We start from the raw sequence: 19,175 nt of genomic DNA on the forward strand, positions 1-19,175 counted from the left end.
ACCAAAGGCTTTTTTCCCCTTACAAGGGAGGTAGCCAAAAAACAAAGGCATAAAAACCATTCCCACCCATTCCATCCCCAATACACTCCACTCCCCTCCACCCTCAACCCTCGCTCTTATCTTGGTACCTCCTACAATACAAAAAAACATGCAACCACGTCTGAATATTCAACTTACCGAGTCCATAAACAAGTACTATACATGTTGACTCCATTCCTGTGGGTGCTGTGAAGATTGCCGTGACGTGAGGAAGGGAATGGTTGTAATTGATCATCTCTTGGGGAGGCAAAGGCAACTCTGGCACATAGGGAGCAAGACCTTCCTCTCTTCCTGGTGCATTGTTGCTCACTGGTCTTCGTGGATCAAGGAACCACTTGGACATCTGATAAATCACAGTCAGGAGGGAAAGAAATTAATTTGGTTTGTCTCTGCAGATGATTAGCCTCTGAAAACCATACACTGATAAAAAGACAGAAAAAGAAGAACTAAAAGAATTAATTTTATCTACTTGTGAATTCTGTTTGTCTCTATAGATGATTAGCCTCTGAAAACCATACACTGATAAAAAGACAGAAAAAGAAGAACTAAAAGAATTAATTTTATGGAAGATAATGTTTATGTCTCTGGACAACCCTCTGAGATATATATTAAAAACATTATGATAACGAAAGAGATGGCAATAAGAGGAAGATGGGCAGAGTATTTTAGGGAGTTGCTAAATGTGAGGAGAGGAGAATAGGGAATGTGAAGCAGCCCTTCTGTGTATTTATTATGTCTTGCTTCTGACGTGCCGCTTCATTAAATCGGCGACCCCCCCTCTCCGTCCCCCCTTTTATGCATGGGGGGACGGAGAGGGGGGGTCACCAATTTAATGAAGCGGCCTTGCTGTGGATGTGCTGTGACTTGCAACACTGCCTCTGACCCAGGGCAGTGGACAAGGTGCAGGGATGACCCATCATCCAGGAGGTGCTAAGATGGGAGGGAGGGTGGAGGGGAGTGGAGTGTATTTAGGGATGGAATGGGTGGGAATGATTTTATGCCTTTTTCTTTTTGGCTACCTCCCTTGAAAGGGGGAATAAGCCTTGGTATTTGTATGTATGTATGCTAAATGTGAAGGAGAATAGGGAATGTGAAGCAGCTCTTCTGTGTATGTATTATGTCTTGCTTCTGACATGGGCAACGGGCAGGAGACTGGGATGAGCCTTCATCCATGAGGAGCTAAGATAAGAGGGAAAGAAAGGTGATGGAGGGGAGTGGGTACATGCCTGTGACTTGGCTACCTCCCTTATAAGGGGGAAGAAGCCATTAGTATATGGATAAATAGATAAATATTGTCTGGAGGGGTCTGCTGGAAGAGGGAGTGCCTATCATGTGATCTGGTAGTGAATGTGGTTTTGTATGGATGCCTTCTACATTTAAGGCAAAATTTGATGAATAGGGATATAAAGTGTAGCTCAAAGACCATACACTACAACTGAGTAAATACATACATACTGAGATCACAAAATAAGCACTACTTAATCAACTGTCAAACTCCATTAAATCATCCCAGCAGAGAAATCACTCTGAAGATTCAACAAGAAAGAATTGCACTACCAAGCCTATGTTCAGGTCATCACCCTTTGCTAAAGCAGTATTAACATAGAATCAGCCAGGCAACAGACATTAACTGTTCTTGATGCAACCACTACAGTGGAGAAATCAAGCACATTACACAACACCGTCCCACACTTATACCTTCCAGATAAAAACTTTTCACCAAGTGACATAGGCTGAACCAATGACTGTGGCTGGTTTCTTCTAAAACAGCGGTTCTCAAACTATGGGTCGCGACCCAAAGTTGGGTCGCAAGATAAATTTTCATGGGTCGCAGGGACATGGAAAATTATCACGTTTTCAGAGTATTTCTAATACTTGACTAATTAATTTAGTTTTCTGAAGGAAGTGCAGTGCCATGGATTCTGTTAATTTAGTTTTGTTAAAGAATCTCTGTATACATTTTTTTTTTTTTCTTTTCAAAGTAAAGGGTATATTTCGCTGTCCATTTTGCTTCTCTTTAATATATTCTGAGGGGACGTCCTAGGATGAGGTGGATGGATGGGGTGAAGGGGGCTTTGGGGAAGAGGGGAATGTCTGTTGAGGAAGGAAGGGAGAGGACGGAAGACAGAGGTGAGTGGAGAATGGTTGTATATGGATGATGTTGTGATTGCATGAGGAGGAATGGGCAGGGGGTGGGGGTGAGGTAGTATGTGTGAGCAAATTTTGACGCAGCCCGAAGGGATTTCTCCCCGTCCTCTCCTTATATGCAAGGGGGGACGGAGAGGGGGGGGGTCGCCGATTAAATGAAGCAGCCTTGCTGTGGATGTGCTGTGTCTTGCGACACTGCTTCTGACCCAGGGCGGTGGGCAAGGTGCAGGGATGACCCATCATCCAGGAGGTGCTCAGATGAGAGGGAGGGTGGGAGGGGTGTGGAGTGTATTTAGGGATGAAATGGGTGGGAGTGTTTTTATGCCTTTCCCTTTTTGGCTACCTCCCTTGAAAGGGGGAAAAAGCCTTGGTATATGTAAGTATGTATGTATGTATGTATGTAATTTATTCTGGGTTGCGAAGGTTTGAAATGTTCCAAATAGGGTTGCTTGTGAAAAAGTTTGGGAACCACTGTTCTACAAGCTGCAGGTCTCCCATAAAAGAGTACCAGGACAAAAGACAAACTAATCAAGAAATACACTAACCTGTATGATGTTTCCAGACTGAAGGGCAAACAGAATGAACTTGGAGGTAATGCCTTTGTCCGTGACTGTGTGTGCCGCTGCCTGCAAAGCTTGTGGAAGGATAAAGGCTTGTTTCTCCATCAGTGGGGGTGTCGTCCGTGCACCAAAAGACGAAAAGGCCGTGGCATTGGACTGTGTTAATCCATCGTACAGCTCGAGAGATGTAATCTGAAAGGTAAGAGTAATCAGCAACAAGTAGACCTTACCCCCTTCAACACAAACACATTTTTTGTATATCTACTTCCAGTAGAGAAGAGGTTGATTTTATTCATTCATCTCGGGGGTTCTCTAGTTTGATGAGGGTCTCACGTAACTAGATTGCCCTTCAGCCTGGAGGCCATTCTTTATATGCATAAGACTGCCTCTTCTTAGTCCATGAAAACATTTAAGTGTCATCATGTTGAAGGGGTTAATTATTTCTTAAACTAGAAAATAATCATCATCAAAAAATACACAGTATCAAGAAGAAAATAGTAACACTGAATACTTCCATTGAAATAAAAGAAATAAACAAGTCATATGCAAACTTTAACCAATCAGTTACTACACAATAACTTTGTTATGCAACAAAAGGTTTGCATCCAATACGAAACAACTTTTGAAGTATCTACAATGACAGCATAGGTTTTATTTACATTCTCCACCTTAGGATGTGGCACCCAAAAACTTAATGACATAAACAAAACAAACTGATTCTTTACCTCGTTTCTTCGGTATTTTTCATTGAAGCATGAATAAACAACCCAGTTTTCTGAATGGACGACATATATGGGCCCTGACACTCGTTTATGAACAACAGACTCGACAATGGCTCCGGTCACCATGTCCACCAGGAAGAGAGTCAATGTGTCTGAAAATCAAATATCATCAGTTGTATGGGTCTTACATACAAGTGTGCTGCTAAAGAAACATATCATCTCAAGAATATCCCACAAGTAAAATGAAATAAAACTGGTGTATACTGACTCTTATTAATGTGGTCATAGCCTTGTGTTGTGACTACAGCCAGATTAGGGTTGATATACTTGTAGAGAACAGACCGGTCAGCCAGCACCCTACCAGGAGAGTGGACCTTTTCGCCAGCTGGTTTGTTGTAGATGCCTGTGATCTCGCCCCCGCCCAAGGCTGTGGTCCACACTTTGGTGAGGGTCAGGTCCTGAATATACAAGAAAGTATGATGCATCAAAGGTCAGAAGAAAGGCATGGATAGATACCTTATAGAATACTGAAAATATGCATCAATAACATTACTAACAAATGCAGATCTGCTTTAACTCCTACATAAGAATAACATACATATTGTACTATAGTTCATACTACCCATATTCACAGAATATATAATTTGGGAAAACAAAACAAAAGAAAAAAGTGGACTCATACATATATACATACATATACCAAAGGCTTTTCCCCCCTTATAAGAGAGGTAGCCAAAAAACAGACTTTAAATCTACTCCCACCCATTCCATCCCTAACATACTCCACTCCCTCCACCCTCTTCCCTCCCTCTTATCTTGGCACCTCCTGGATGACAGGTCATCCCTGCATCTTGCCCACTGCCCTGGGCCAGAAGCAGTGTTGGAAGACACAGCACATCCACAGCAAGGCCACTTCCTTAAATCGGCGACTCCCCTCTCTGTCCCCATATCAGAAAAAGAGATGGAGAGAAATCTCTTCGAGCTGCATAAAATTATTTTTTACACATACTCCCTCACTCCCCATCCCCCACCTACTCCCTTTCATGCATCACAGCATCATCCATACACAACCACCCTCCATTCACCCCATTCCATCTTCTCCTGTCCTTTCTCAACAGACATTCCCCTCTTTCCCAATGCCTCTTTTACCCCATCCATCCATCTCCTCCCACAGTGCCTTCCTGTCTACCCTGTCATAAGCCTTTTCCAAATCCATAAAGGCCCAAAAAACATCATTACCTTTTCCTAAAGCTTTCTCACATATCTGTCTTACCACAAAAATCTGATCCACACAACCCCTACCTGTCCTAAACCCACACTGTTCTTCACCAATTATTCCATCTGTTCTTCTCCTAATCTCCTCAATCATAACCCTCCCATAAGCCTTCCCAACTACAATCAACAAACTGATATCTCTAAAACTACTACACTCACACTTGTCCTCTTTTCCCTTGTAAAACAGTACTATACAGGCACTCCTCCACTCCACCCTCTTTTAGACAAACATTAAACAACCTCACCAGCCAGTCCACCATCACTGTACCTCCCATTTTTAGACACTCCGCATGACACTCATCTAACCCAGATGCCTTACCTGCTCTCATCATTTTAATAACTACTTTCCCCTCATCTTTTCTTATTTCTCCTCCATTTTCCTCATTCATCACTGTCATTTTCTTAGTGCTTCCCACTGCAACTACCTTTCCCTCCCTATCCTCCTTCACATTTCTTCCCAAACACATTTAACCTCTTCACTCTAGGGCACATCGCACATCTGGCAGCATTAGCTGCCTGACGTGCGATGTTGCGTCATAATAATCGCATTATAAAAAATAAAGTCAGTGCTCAATCGTTCGTTCTCTTTCACCCGTGAATTTTGATAACCATAGAAAATATGATGAAGCCAGTTTAGAGAGAATGGAGGTTACATAGGTACGACTACAATAAATATAATCAAGACACCGACGTTGGCATCATCGCGTACCCACTTGCTCCTCATGACGCCTACGTAGGCATCACCGTATGGAAGTGGTTAAATTCTTCATCTCTTATGTTCCATGTTTCATTTACTGCTATTATACTTATTCTCTTTCACCCTGAATGCTTATAACCACAGAAAACATGATCAACCCTGTTCACAGAATATGGGGGTCACTCAGGTACAACTACTAAATAAATACAATCACAATCAAGATGCTGATGTCAGCATCCTAATATACCCAACTCATGAAGCCTACATAGGAGAATGACAAGGCAATGGCAAAAATGTATTCTAGGAGCTGAGGGGAACAGCAATTATTCACATGACCACCACATGCAGGTAACTGATTTCAGTTCTTCACTAATGAAGATATACATACCCCAGGCTTGGAGAACCGAAGAGAGTATCCTCCCAGGGAGGTGGATCCTGGATGTGCCAGATGCACAAACAGAGATTCTTTGTGTTCTAATACAACAGCTTCCCCACTTGCTGGGTATACATGAGGATTCTGCTGTGTGTCAATTAACAGGAGAGGCTGAAAAGGATCAAATAGATAAACAATCTTTGGCCTCAGAGCTCCCCTTGCAATATCTAGAAAGCTGACTACACCCATCAGCCTGACTAAGAGGCCTCTTGGACAAGATCCTAGGCCTGGTCTGAGGATTACATGCCAGCTCACAGAGATAACCCCTGTGGAGGTGAAGAGAGAGTTGAGAGGAGAAACCTGAAACCTAAACAGCAAATACCTGTCTACTTTTATTGGATATTTTTAAGTATGATAAATAACTGGATAGGAGAATGACAAGGCTACAGCAAAAATGGAGACACGAATAGTACTGAAAGATGGAAAGGCACTTGGTCTGAATGGTTGTCATGTGGAATGTCAGATAAAGGGAGTAGTATAGTGTAACGGTTAGTGAGACTGATTAATGTGTGCCTATGGGAGTGAAGTGTACTAGTGGATTGGAAGAATGCATGCATAGTTCCACTACATGAAGGAGATGGACAAGTACGATAGTGGTAATTTTTTAGGGATCAGTCTATTGAATGTGGGAGGATTAAGATAGGAATAGCTGTATGGAAGAGGTATGGAGCACCAATCAGAACTGTAAACTGTCATTAGAGTTTCCATCTGCTGACCAAAACCTATATCTACTACAGATTTTTGTATGTTAAGTTCCTGTTGATCTGAACTGTTAAGTCCATTGTGCATAGGATGAAGGATATGCATGAAAACTAAGGTCCAGGGTTTACAGTAGTCTGGGATAAACAATGTCATTGAGGGCTTCTACAGGGATGCAGGTACTCTGTTTTGAGCCATATGAATGGAACAGTAAATATGAAGGTGGATCATAGAATATAGGAAGTATACAATTATATGACTAGAATATCAATATCATCATAATCATATTGCAATTTGAATAAAAACATATTGTCTCTTTCTTAGCAAACTTACCTTTAGGAACTTGTCATCTGTGTACTGAAGCAAAGAAACATGGAAAAGTTTGTACCCAAGGGATACAACTCCATTGTTTTCCCCGACACCAAGACCAGTGATTGGTTCAAAGACAAAGAGCAAGCCTTCCCCTGTTACCTGATGGGAAAAAAAGTCTTCTAAGAGCTTAAAGATAACAAATAAACCTGGACATGTTATGTCAAAACAAAATCCCTGAACTGGTACAAACATTTTCTAAATGCAAATAACAAGTTTATGACCCAACACTTGTCCACAGATTGTACATACATATCTTGCTACTTGAACTGTATACACTCACAAAAGCCAATATTTCAGATCCCAAATTCAACTTCGACCCTATTATCCTCTTTACTTCACCATGCACTTTCCTATCACCATATCTTCCCAAACTCTGTCACTAACTGCCCTAATCCATCCTCTGATCCTGCCACATATGCAGTGTCATCCACAAACAACAACTGGCTCACCTCCTACTTTTCTCCACTATCTCTAACCATATCCAATCCCCTCCCTATTACTCTCACATTTACCTCCTATACCACCCCATCCATATACACACTGAATAGCCATGGCAACATGACACAACCCTAATGCACCCCTACCTTCATCTCAAACCACTCACTCTCACCATTCCCAACCCTAACACAAGCTCTACTACTCATGCAAAAGCTTTTAACTGCCCAAACAATGTTCTCCTGTCACATATATCTGCAATACCTCCCACAATGCAATCCTGTCAAGCCTGTTATCAACTTTCTCCAGAACCATAAAGGCCCAAAGGGGGGTTGCTTCAATGTCAGGTTTAATTTTACATATTTCTTCAAATATTTTCCAGTTTTCTGTTATAGTGGGCTTGAAGCTAGTTTTGGAGATGGTATTTTAAGATAAAGGATTTTTAGTTTATGGCCCACTGGCTCACCTTTACTCTACCTTTGCCTTACCCTGTGTTTCGCAACCACAATACACTGCGGTTCATGTGGGAAGTGAGCCGAAGTGCGCTGGGTGAAAAGGAGCATTTTGTTGTTGGAGAACGGCACCAAGGTGGGAATGTAGGCACTCCAAACCACATCACCTCTCCAGGTATCCAATGCCAAAATCTGAAATAAAAGGAAAGTGGAGGTTGGATAATTAATTTTGTTTATGCTTTCTACAAAATACTCATTGTTATTTCTTTCCTTCAAAGATAAAGCAGCTAACTATTCATGAATAAAAAAAAATAAAAAATAAAAATAAAATAAATAATTCACCACTAAAGAACATAAGAATGGGGGAGATTGCACAAGATCATATTGCCTATACTAGGCAACTCCATATCCATTATTCTCTATCATCCTTATCCATAAAGTTATCTAATCTTCTCTCAAAACAGCCAGTTGTTTCAGCACTCACTACATGGTTACTAAGTCTATTGCATTTGTTATATTTGTAAAACAGTTCTTGCCTATTTCCTTCTTAAACCTAAATTTGTCAAATTTAAATCCATTTGGTAAATTTCAAACCCCTTGTATCATTTTGGTCATTCTCTTCTGCACTGATTCTAGTGAACTGATATCTATTCTATAGGACCAAGACCAAAGCTGCACCACATAATCAAGAATGGGTCTATAACCAGACAAAGTTTAATGATTACCTCTGCACTTTGTAACCATGCTAACGATAAATCCCAATATCCAGTTAGCCCTATTCCACCATTTCTTGGATTTGAGGTCAGGACTTGCTAACACTCCCAAGTCCTTTTCACATTTTGTTTTCTTGCTCAAAGCCCCTTTCATCCTATTCATCCATCTCATCCTTGGCTGTCATTCAAATTCATTCCATCTACCTCTGCTTTCCACATCTCTTTTGCCAATTTTCCTTCACTCTTTCTTTCCACGAGTCCAAACCATCCCAATAATCCTTCATCAGCCCTATCTACCAGTCCCTTTACCATCGCTGCTCTTTTCCTTGCCTCCTCATTTCTCTTGCGACACTGCTTCTGACCCAGGGCAGTGGACAAGATGCAAGGATGACCCATCATCCAGGAGGCACCAAGATAAGAGGGAGGGAAGAGGGTGGAGGGGAGTGGAGTGTGATAGGGATGGAATGGATGGGAGTGGTTTTATGCCTTTATTTTTTGGCTACCTCCCTTATAAGGGGGAAAAAAGCCTTTGGTATATGCCTATGCCTCATTTCTCATTTTACCCAACCTTGTTACCCCACCATACTTCTCAGACACTTCATTTCAAACATATTTAAACTTCTCCTTTGTGCCTCTTAAATTCCAAGTCTCCACACTGTACAGTGTCATAAACCAATCACCCTTTCATATAATCTTCTCTTTCCATCTATTCCCAAATAGCTATTTCTCATGTTTTTCAATCCCTCAAGCCATTTACTTGCTTTTCTTAACCTACAGTTTACCTCCACCCCCACTCATATACATTTTCTGCCTCGTACAACCCCAAATATTTAAAGCTCTCCACTTATTCTAGCCTCTCTCCTTCCAAACTTATTCCTATTCACTGTCATCCTCTATCGTTGCACATCTCATCATCTTATCTTTACCCACATTAACTTCAACTTTCTCCAATCACATACATACATATACCAAAGGCTTTTTCCCCCTTACAAGGGAGGTTGCCAAAACAAAGGCATAAAAACCACTCCCACCCATTCCATCCCTAACATACTCCACTCCCCTCAACCCTCTTCCCTCCTCGTCTTGGCACCTCCTGGATAACGGGTCATCCAACCACATACCCTCGTAAAATCCGTCACTAAGTGCCTCAGGCCCTGCTTTTACACCTCCACAAGTGCAATGTCATCCACAAACAACATCTGGCTCATCTCCTACTTCCCTCCACTATCTCTAACCATCTCCAACACCCTGCCCATTACCTCCTGTACCACATCCATCAATGTACGCATTGAACAGTCATGGTGACATGACACAGCCCTGATGCAACCACATGTTTACCTCAAACCACTTGCTCTCTCTATTTACAATCCTAACACAGGCTCTACTTCCCTCTTAAAAACTCTCCACTGCCCTTAACAGCCTTCCCCAAATCCCATATATCTGCAATATCTCCCACAGTGCCTTCCTGTCTACCCTGTCATAAGCCTACTCCAAATCCATAAAGACCTAAAAATTATCCTTACCTTTTGTCAAAGCCTTCTCACAAATCTGCCTTACCACAAAAAAATTTATTCATGCAACCTCTATCTTTTTTAAATCCACACTGCTCCTCACCAATTACTCTCTCTGTTCCTCTTGTAATCTTCTCAATGAAAACCTTCCCATAAGCCTTTCAAACTACACTCAACAAACTGATTCCTCTAAAACTACTACAATCACATTTGTCTCCTTTTTCTTTGTAAACCAAAACTATACAGGCATCCCTCCAGTCCTCTGGTACATTCCCCTCCCCAAGACACACATTAAACCTCACTAGCCAATCCACCATTCCTCCTTTTGTCAGATATCCCACATGGCACTCATTCAACCCAGGTACCTTACCAGCTTTCATCACTTTCAAATCTTTTCATACTTAATCTTTCCCTATAATTCTGTCATTTTCCTCCCCCATTACGGTCACCTTCATACTAATTCCTACTGCCAGTACTTACTTTACCCCCTGCTGTTGCAACAACAAGAAGCTTGCGCAGGTTGAATTCATCCCGAGTGAGGTCATGATGGTGAGCAGCATGAAGAAAGGACTCTGGGCTGCCCAGGAATGACTTTAACCACATGGCCACCTGTGTCCACTGTGTCTTGATCCGGTGCAGCAAGCTACCCAGCAAGCCTGAAATATGCAACACTGTTATCATGTTTTCATTTCATTAATTACAGTTGCACAATCACCAGTTAATAAGTAATAACAATGAGATGATGGAGGATGGACTACTCCACTGACCAAGGCAGCTAAAATTCCCCAACAACTACCTGGAGGTGTGATACCAGTCTTCAGAGCAGGATTAAGTTCATTCTTTCGCAATGACTTTTGCAAGCCAGCAACATAAACATAGGTCCCACAAATGATCTAAATACAAAGGCCGTTTCCCGTATGATAAAACTAGGTAAATAAGCAGATCCAAATACACAAGGCCCCTTCCTGTAAGATACAACTAGGTAAATAAGCAAACACATCTCTCCATTCCTCTTCACCAATTACTCCCTCTGTTCCTCTCCTAATCCTCTTAATCAAAACCCTCCCATATGCCTTCCCAACTACACTGAACAAACTGCTCCCTCTAAAACTACTACACTCATACTTATACTCTTTTCCCTTGTAAAGTGGAACTGTACAAGCACTCCTCCAGTCCTCCAGTACTCTACCCTCTTTTAGACAAACATTAAACAACCTCACCAGCCAGTCCACCATCACTGTACCTCCCTTTTTTAGACACTCCACATGACACCCATCTAACCCAGGTGCCTTACCTGCTCTCATCATTTTAATAACTGCTTTCACCTCATCTTTCCTTATTTCTCCTCCATTTTCCTCATTCATCACTGTCATTTTCTTAGCCCTTCCCACTGCAACTACCTTTCCCTCCCTATCCTCCTTCACATTTAGCAACTCCCTAAAATACTCTGCCCATCTTCCTCTTACTGCTGTCTCTTCCATTATCATCTCTCCATCTGCACCTTTTACCTAAATTTCTCCTCTACTTGATTCATCTCCTCTTCTTCTCTTAATTTCCTTCCAAAAATATCTTTTTATTACTTTCAAAATTTTCTGTCATAGTCTCACTCCATTTCACATCTACTCTCCTCTTTCCCTCCTTTATCTTGTTTTACTTCTCTTTTCTTTGTATTTCTCATATGATTCTCTCATCCTATTTTGCAACCAATCTGTGCATGCTCATTTCTTCTCTTCTACAACCTTCTTTACTTCATCCCACCACTCACGTGTCCTGGCCCCATCCCATGACCTTTAACCTCCAAGGGTCCCCAAGGGCATTGTTCATGGGCCCAGCCATGCGACTCGTATGCTGCCCGGCCACATGAACCACAGGTACTGACAGCATGTTTACATGAAGAACCAACTTTATGTAACCATACACTCAAGACCCTAGTACAGGGACCAAGGATTCTTCTACAGGGTGGGTGGATGAGTGTTTTGACTCAGCCACCCCTTATAAGGAGGAAAAAACCTTTTGCTTTACTGTTTTTTTTGGGGGGGAGCTCTGCATATACTAAGAATAAAGGCAAGGAAAAATTCAAGCTGCTTCTACTGATATTCTTTTAAAATATACTGTACTACTCTTTTTACCTACGCCATAAAAACTTTAACACAACTCCTTGATAATCAGATAAAACTCAATAACTGAACTCACTTGATTCCTCATAAAAGCTTGAGGACAAATGCTCCACAACTTTGTAAAATATAAAAAGAAAAAAGAAAAACAGGTAATGATTCAAAATAAATCCTACAAACCCTTCTGCAGATGATACTTTATAAACTATATCGTGGTTAAAGGTATGATATCTTATGCAGATGAAGATCAGATCTGGGCTTGAAGAGGACCTCATTTAGTCAAGACCTTCATCCTGCATCTAACCTTAACCAGAATAAAGTATTTCACTGTGTGGAAAGTTATATATCCATGCATCCTAAGTTTACTTAGAAAAAACATTCCACAAACTTTGATAAAATTTAATGTTCAACATGAATGCATGCTCAAATGCAACACTGAATTGTTAAACCATATTAGTGTTATGTCTGAGATAACTACAAAAAGGAACAGATATCAACTCAAAGGTACAAACCAGCATGGGGTGAAAGTTGCTCATGGTAGTTGATACTTGCACCAGCAACTGGTAGATCCACAGCCTCTGCTGCCAAGACTGATGCCAAGGCTTCCTCACGTGACCAAACAACACCTGTCCAGAAGAAATGTGAAATAAAAAATTTCAGATTTTTCAACCCACATACTGTCTTTACACACTTTAGCACTTCCTCCATGAAACATACTCATTCTTTCTGTACTCCTGTTTCTCTTTTATCCTTTACAAACTCCAACATTTCTCTCAGCTTTACCTGGTACTCTCTCTTTTTCCTTTTCATCTAATTTGCTCCATCTTCAGGCCTTCTCTACTACCTTCCCTTTTATTTTCCCTCCACTATTTACCTCCTACCAGATCTAACAATCCACTACTTTTTCCCTTAAACACATTTACATCCACACTACTTCCAATCCCCCTTTGGGACACCACTTAGTTGACAGACAAGTTCATACATTCAGGCTGAAACTGGGTCAACCAATCTAGTATGTCCCTAGTTTCAGCACACAGGATATGAGCTATATTCATTGAGTCCCATTGGTTGATTCCAAGATTCTGGTACTTAGTCTCTGGATCACCAGAAGCTCAATCTATTCACTCTTCCACTTACCTCCAATTATCTCCCCTTCTTTTATTCTTGTTCTCTCACATAAAGTGGTTAGTACCCTTGTGACTCTCTTCCCAAACCTCCTCCCATTAGTCAAAGATAGAAACCCCAATACATATGGCTTGCATGTACAAAGCCAAAAAATTACACACACACAATCTCTTGGGATCACTGGATGTGACAAAAGTTTCAGGACCTGACAGGATCTCAAATTGGATACTTAAAGAATGTATGAAACAATTAGTGGACAAGATCCACAGTCTATTACATGTTCACTAATCCACACAAGCCCTATCCGTTCTAATCCTACACTGTTCCTCTCCTAATCCTCTCAATCAAAACCCTCCCATAAGCCTTCCCAACTACATTTAACAAACTGATCCCTATGAAACTACTACACTCACACTTGTCCCCTTTTCTCTCGTAAAGTGGAACTATACATGCACTTCTCCAGCACTCTACCCTCTCTTAAACAAACATTAAGATGCACCATCTATTATTTCCCTCTCATCTTAGCTCCTAGTAAATGAAGGGCATTCCTGTTTCCTGCCCACTGACCAGGTCAGAACCAATAGAGTAAGATACAGAACCTCCACAGCAGGGCCACTTACAGCAGCATACTATTCAAACATTTACTACCTTGTCCTACACAATACATCCACACAAAAACACACTCACACTCAGATCACTAAACTAGCTCTCCAAAACAGACCAAATGCAATACTCAACATTATACATACTTATACCAAGGGCTTTTTCTCCCCTTACAAGGGAGGTTTAGCTCAAGTTAAAGGCATCAATCCAGTCCCACCTATTCCATCCCCAGATACACTCTCATTCACCACCCCTCCCTCCCTCTTTTCTTGGCTCCTTCTGGATGACGGGTCACCCCTGCATCTACACATTAGTGACCCACAAATTTGCCTTTTTCAAAAATGCTAATGCCCTCATACTGGATCTGAATTGATGTGATCATTCTACTCAATTACAGAACTACATTTTCAAAATATTGATAGCAATATATAATTACTTCATTGAGGATTCAAAGGATCAACTTGGGGGGATGATTACTGAGCACCATAAACCCAAGAGTCTCCTACAAAAAAGACCTGAAGTAACAGATACAAGGACAAAGCATGGATTGCACAAGAACTTATAAATAATCAACAAGAACTTATAAATTAACATGTGAATCGTGATCTACTCAATCCCCACCTGCATTGCTTATGAGATGGACTGAATGATCAGAACAAGTGATCAAAGCTCTCACAGCAGATCCTCCGTCTCTCCTGTCAAACTTGTACACATAGATGGAGAGAGCCGTTCCGCTGTGAGGGGGCAACTCGACTACAATGCCCTGCTCAGGAAGGTCCTGGTTTGTTTCTTGATTGATAGCCTCCAAAGTCATTGTCTGAAAAAAAAAAAAAAAAAAAAAAAAAAAAAAAAATGTAAATATTCTTTTTAAATCTAAACATAATTACCTCCCTAGCAAGTTGGTTGGGTATGCAAGAACATCCTCATCCCTCCCATTCTGATCATATTTGTCCCTTCCTCTTTCCTGCTTTACCTGCAGTGATGGTTGCCTATACCCACACAATAGAAATTCATAAAGTAGAAAATATTACTGACATACAAAAAAATAATACAAAATAGCTAAAAAATATAAGGTTTCTAATTTTCCATAAGTTAGTGAAATTTACTGATCCTAAACTATAAGAAGCAGACTGTAGATTACACGAGCACAATATCATATTCACCCTGCCAATATGAGTAGCTGTGTAGAGGTTATTTCCGTACACAGCTGCAGCCTTCGTGATGCCCACATCTCTTACGAGATGCAAACCTGTTGGGTGCACATGTACCAACTTTCGGTGGGTTCCAATCTATGGAGGGCAAAACAAAAGTTTTCAGTTAAACAACTGGCATTTCAAGATGTTAATGAGAGAGACAGAGACAGACAGAGAGAGAGAGAGAGAGAGAGAGATACAGAGAGAGAGAGAGAGATACAGAGAGAGGGAGAGAGACAGAGACAGAGAAAGAGGCAGACAAAGAGACAAATGCTGACAATTGATTTCATATGCAGTGGGCCAGTGAACTAAGCACTGGAGTGGATAATCAAACACTGAACTTCAAATACTTCAACTCCACCAAGAGGTATAACCCCTACAGGATAGCAAAAGCAAATCCTCCCACCTGAAGAACAAGGTGTTCCTCTGATCCAGCAACCTTCTCAAGGTCCACCTTTGTTTCCTCTGCATCTCCCAAGACTTCAATGCCGACTGCTGCAAGTGGTTGTGAAGAAAAGGCAGTGATGGTGGCCGAGGTCAGGGGCATAGTGAACACTAAACCTAGGGAGGCTTCAATGCAGATCAGCTGCTTTCCACTTATAGCACATCTGTTGAAAAGAAAGTTATGAAAAAGAAGCGGATTAATATGATAAATAGATTTATCCTACCACTAAAAACATAATAAGCTATCTATATATCAAGGGTTTTTTTTTCCCTCTTCAAGGGAGGTACCCAAGTCAAAAGGCAAGCACCCAATCTGAAAATTAATATCATACATACATACATATACCAAGGCTTTTTCCCCCTTCCAAGGGAGGTAGCCAAAAAGGGAAAGGCATAAAAACACTCCCACCCATTTCATCCCTAAATACACTCCACACCCCTCCCACCCTTCCTCTCATCTGAGCACCTCCTGGATGACGGGTCATCCCTGCACCCTGCCCACCGCCCTGGGTCAGAAGCAGTGTCGCAGGACACAGTACATCCACAGCAAGGCCGCTTCATTTAATCGGCGACCCCCCCTCTCCGTCCCCCTTTGCATATAAGGAGAGGACGGGGAGAAATCCCTTCGGGCTGCGTCAAAATTTACTCACACATACTACCCCACCCCCACCCATTTCTCCTCATGCAGTCACAACATCATCCATATACAACCATTCTCCACTCACCTCTGTCTTCCGTCCTCTCCCTTCCTTCCTCAACAGACATTCCCCTCTTCCCCAAAGCCCCCTTCACCCCATCCATCCACCTCATCCTAGGACGTCCCCTCATGTTCACTCCCTCCACATCTGCCTTCCATACCTCTTTTACTAGTCTTTCTTCACTCATTCTTTCCATGTGTCCAAACCATCCTAATATTCTTTCATCAACCCTCTCTCCCAAATCCTTTTTCACCCCTGTTCTCCTCCTCACCTCCTCATTTCTCACTCTATCTAGCCTAGTAACCCCCACCATACTTCTCAGACACCTCATCTCAAAACACATTCAAACTCCTTCTCTCTTCTTCTCTTATGTTCCACGTTTCTGCCCCATACAGTGCTGTTGGCACAATCACTCCTTCATACAGTCTCCTCTTCGCATCCATTCCCAAATGTCTATTTCTCATTACACTCTTTAAACCACCAAGGCATTTACTCGCTTCTCTCAATCTACATTCTACCTCCACCTTCACTCCACCTTTTCCTGCTACACTTGCACCCAAGTATCTAAAACTATCCACTTCCTCCAGTCGCTCTCCCTTAATGTTCACTTCCAGTCTACTGCCACTTTCACCCCTTGTACATCTCATCACCTTACTTTTACCCACATTTATCTTTAGCTTTCTTCTATCACATACTCTCCCAAACTCTGCCACCAGCTTCCTCAATCCCTCCTCTGACCCTGCCACAAGCGCAGTGTCGTCCGCAAACAACAGCTGGCTCACCTCCCACTTTTCTCCATTTTCTTTAACCATCTCCAATCCCTGACTCACTACCCTAGCATTCACCTCTCGCACCACCCCATCCATGTATAAGTTGAACAGCCAGGGCGACATAACGCATCCTTGACGAAGTCCCACCTTTACCTCAAACCACTCACTCTCTCCATTTCCAATCCTAACACATGCTCTACTACTCACATAAAAACTCTTGACAGCTCCCAAAAGCTTTCCTCCTATCCCATAAATCTGCATAACCTCCCACAGTGCCTTTCTGTCTACCCTATCATAAGCCTTTTCCAGATCCATAAAAGCCCAAAAAACATCCTTCCCCTTTCCTATAGCTTTCTCACATATCTGTCTTACCACAAAGATCTGATCTACACAACCTCTACCCGTCCTAAATCCACACTGTTCCTCACCAATTACTCCTTCTGTTCCTCTCCTAATCCTCTCAATTAAGATTCTCCCATAAGCCTTCCCTACTACACTCAACAGGCTAATCCCTCTGAAATTACTACATTCACACTTGTCCCCTTTTCCCTTGTAAAGAGAAACTATACAGGCACTACTCCAGTCCTCCGGTACTCTACCCTCTCTCCAGCAAACATTAAATAATCTCACCAACCAGTCCACCATCACTGAACCTCCCTTTTTCAGACATTCTGCATGACATCCATCCAGACCAGGTGCCTTACCTGCTTTCATCATCTTTACAACTGCCTTCACCTCATCCTTCCTTATTTCTCCTCCATTCTCCTCACTCATCACTCTCATTTTCTTCGTATTTCCCACTGCAGCTATCTTTCCTTCTCTATCCTCCTTCACATTCAGCAACTCCCTAAAATATTCTGCCCATCTTCCCCTCACTGCCATCTCTTCCATTATCAACTCTCCATCTGTACCTTTTACCTTTTCTTCCCTACTTGATTCGCCTCCTCTTCCTCTCTTAATTTCTTTCCAAAACATCTTTTTATTACTTTCAAAATTTTCTGTCATACTCCTACCCCATTTCACATCTGCTCTCCTCTTTGCCTCCTTTACCTTTTGCTTTACTTCTCTTTTCTTTTCTTTGTACCTCTCATATGACTCCCCTGTCCTCTTTTGTAACCAATCTGTGAATGCTCGCTTCTTCTCTTCTACAACCTTCTTTGTTTCCTCATCCCACCATTCACTACCCTTTCTTCTATTTCCCCCTTAATATCAAAACTAAATAAAATAAAAATGTTGAAAATTGTGAGGCCATAACCATCCCAAAATAGAATGCATACAAGGTAAACATGGCCACCCCCTTTATATGGGAGAGAGAGTCCTTTGGGTACATGTATTTGGCTACCTCTCTTATAAGAAAGAAGTAGCCTTCTCACGTATAGAGATAGATGTATTAACCCCAACAACTTACATATATACACCAAAGGCTTTTTCCCCTTTTCACAGGAGGTAGCCAAAAAACAAAGGCATAGAAACTATTCCCACCCATTCCATCCCATCCACTCCCCTCTACCCTCCCTCTTATCTTGGCACCTCCTGGATGACGGGTCATCCCTGCATCTTGTTCTGGCTCACACCACTTATTATCATTCACCTGACATTCAAAAGTCATCTTGATGCCCAAGCACCTTGCTGTCTTGAAACAGCTCCTTTGCTGAATGACCAGAATGAAATCAATGGAATATGCCACTATACTGAAAAGACTCATGCAAGAGGACCTTAGCATACAAGGTGTTGTCAAAACTTCTAAAGGTACTTGCTTTGTGGATTGCTGAAGCCAAGGGGCTGGTGCTGTGAACTGATGGAGTTGTGCTCCTGACTCCCTGTCAATGGAGGTTACCACAGCCGAGCCTTCCACTAGTTCCACAATTATCACTTCAATGGATGAAGCACTCAGGAATGAACTCCAAACACTGTGGGGGGAAGGGGAATCATATTAGTAACATACAAAACAGGGTCATACCTCTAAAGGAATACCAATATCCTGAGCACTACAAAGGATAAAGGCAACCAATTATTTAATTTTAACAGAGCTGGGCCCCATACCTCTGGACAGGTAGTACATTACCGAAAAACCTGGGGTGCATTACCGTCAATGCGTTACCAATTTTAATTTCCTTTTAGACTGATTATTTTGGAAAAAAAAAAAATTAAATGGAGAAGTATTTACTTCTT

The 19,175-nt window shown here is 41.8% G+C and overlaps 1 protein-coding gene across 1 annotated transcript in view; it reads right to left on the bottom strand.

Moving 5' to 3' along the window:
* Positions 1 to 19,175, bottom strand: part of EMC1 (ER membrane protein complex subunit 1) — a 30,535-nt gene that overhangs the window by 2,985 nt on the left and 8,375 nt on the right. Inside the window, exons 4-16 of the mRNA XM_076183926.1 lie at positions 18,761 to 18,913; positions 15,498 to 15,699; positions 15,062 to 15,187; positions 14,520 to 14,715; positions 12,683 to 12,796; positions 10,537 to 10,712; positions 7,869 to 8,024; positions 6,907 to 7,044; positions 5,830 to 5,985; positions 3,738 to 3,927; positions 3,473 to 3,621; positions 2,733 to 2,939; positions 178 to 382 (exon numbers count right to left, since the gene is read on the bottom strand). Of these exons, the coding sequence (XP_076040041.1) occupies positions 178 to 382; positions 2,733 to 2,939; positions 3,473 to 3,621; positions 3,738 to 3,927; positions 5,830 to 5,985; positions 6,907 to 7,044; positions 7,869 to 8,024; positions 10,537 to 10,712; positions 12,683 to 12,796; positions 14,520 to 14,715; positions 15,062 to 15,187; positions 15,498 to 15,699; positions 18,761 to 18,913 (2,168 nt within the window). The remainder of the gene's footprint in view (positions 1 to 177; positions 383 to 2,732; positions 2,940 to 3,472; positions 3,622 to 3,737; positions 3,928 to 5,829; positions 5,986 to 6,906; positions 7,045 to 7,868; positions 8,025 to 10,536; positions 10,713 to 12,682; positions 12,797 to 14,519; positions 14,716 to 15,061; positions 15,188 to 15,497; positions 15,700 to 18,760; positions 18,914 to 19,175) is intronic.

This window comes from Oratosquilla oratoria, chromosome 1, assembly GCF_046742065.1.
Source record: "Oratosquilla oratoria isolate Oo_2021 chromosome 1, ASM4674206v1, whole genome shotgun sequence".
Classification (NCBI taxonomy): domain Eukaryota; kingdom Metazoa; phylum Arthropoda; class Malacostraca; order Stomatopoda; family Squillidae; genus Oratosquilla; species Oratosquilla oratoria.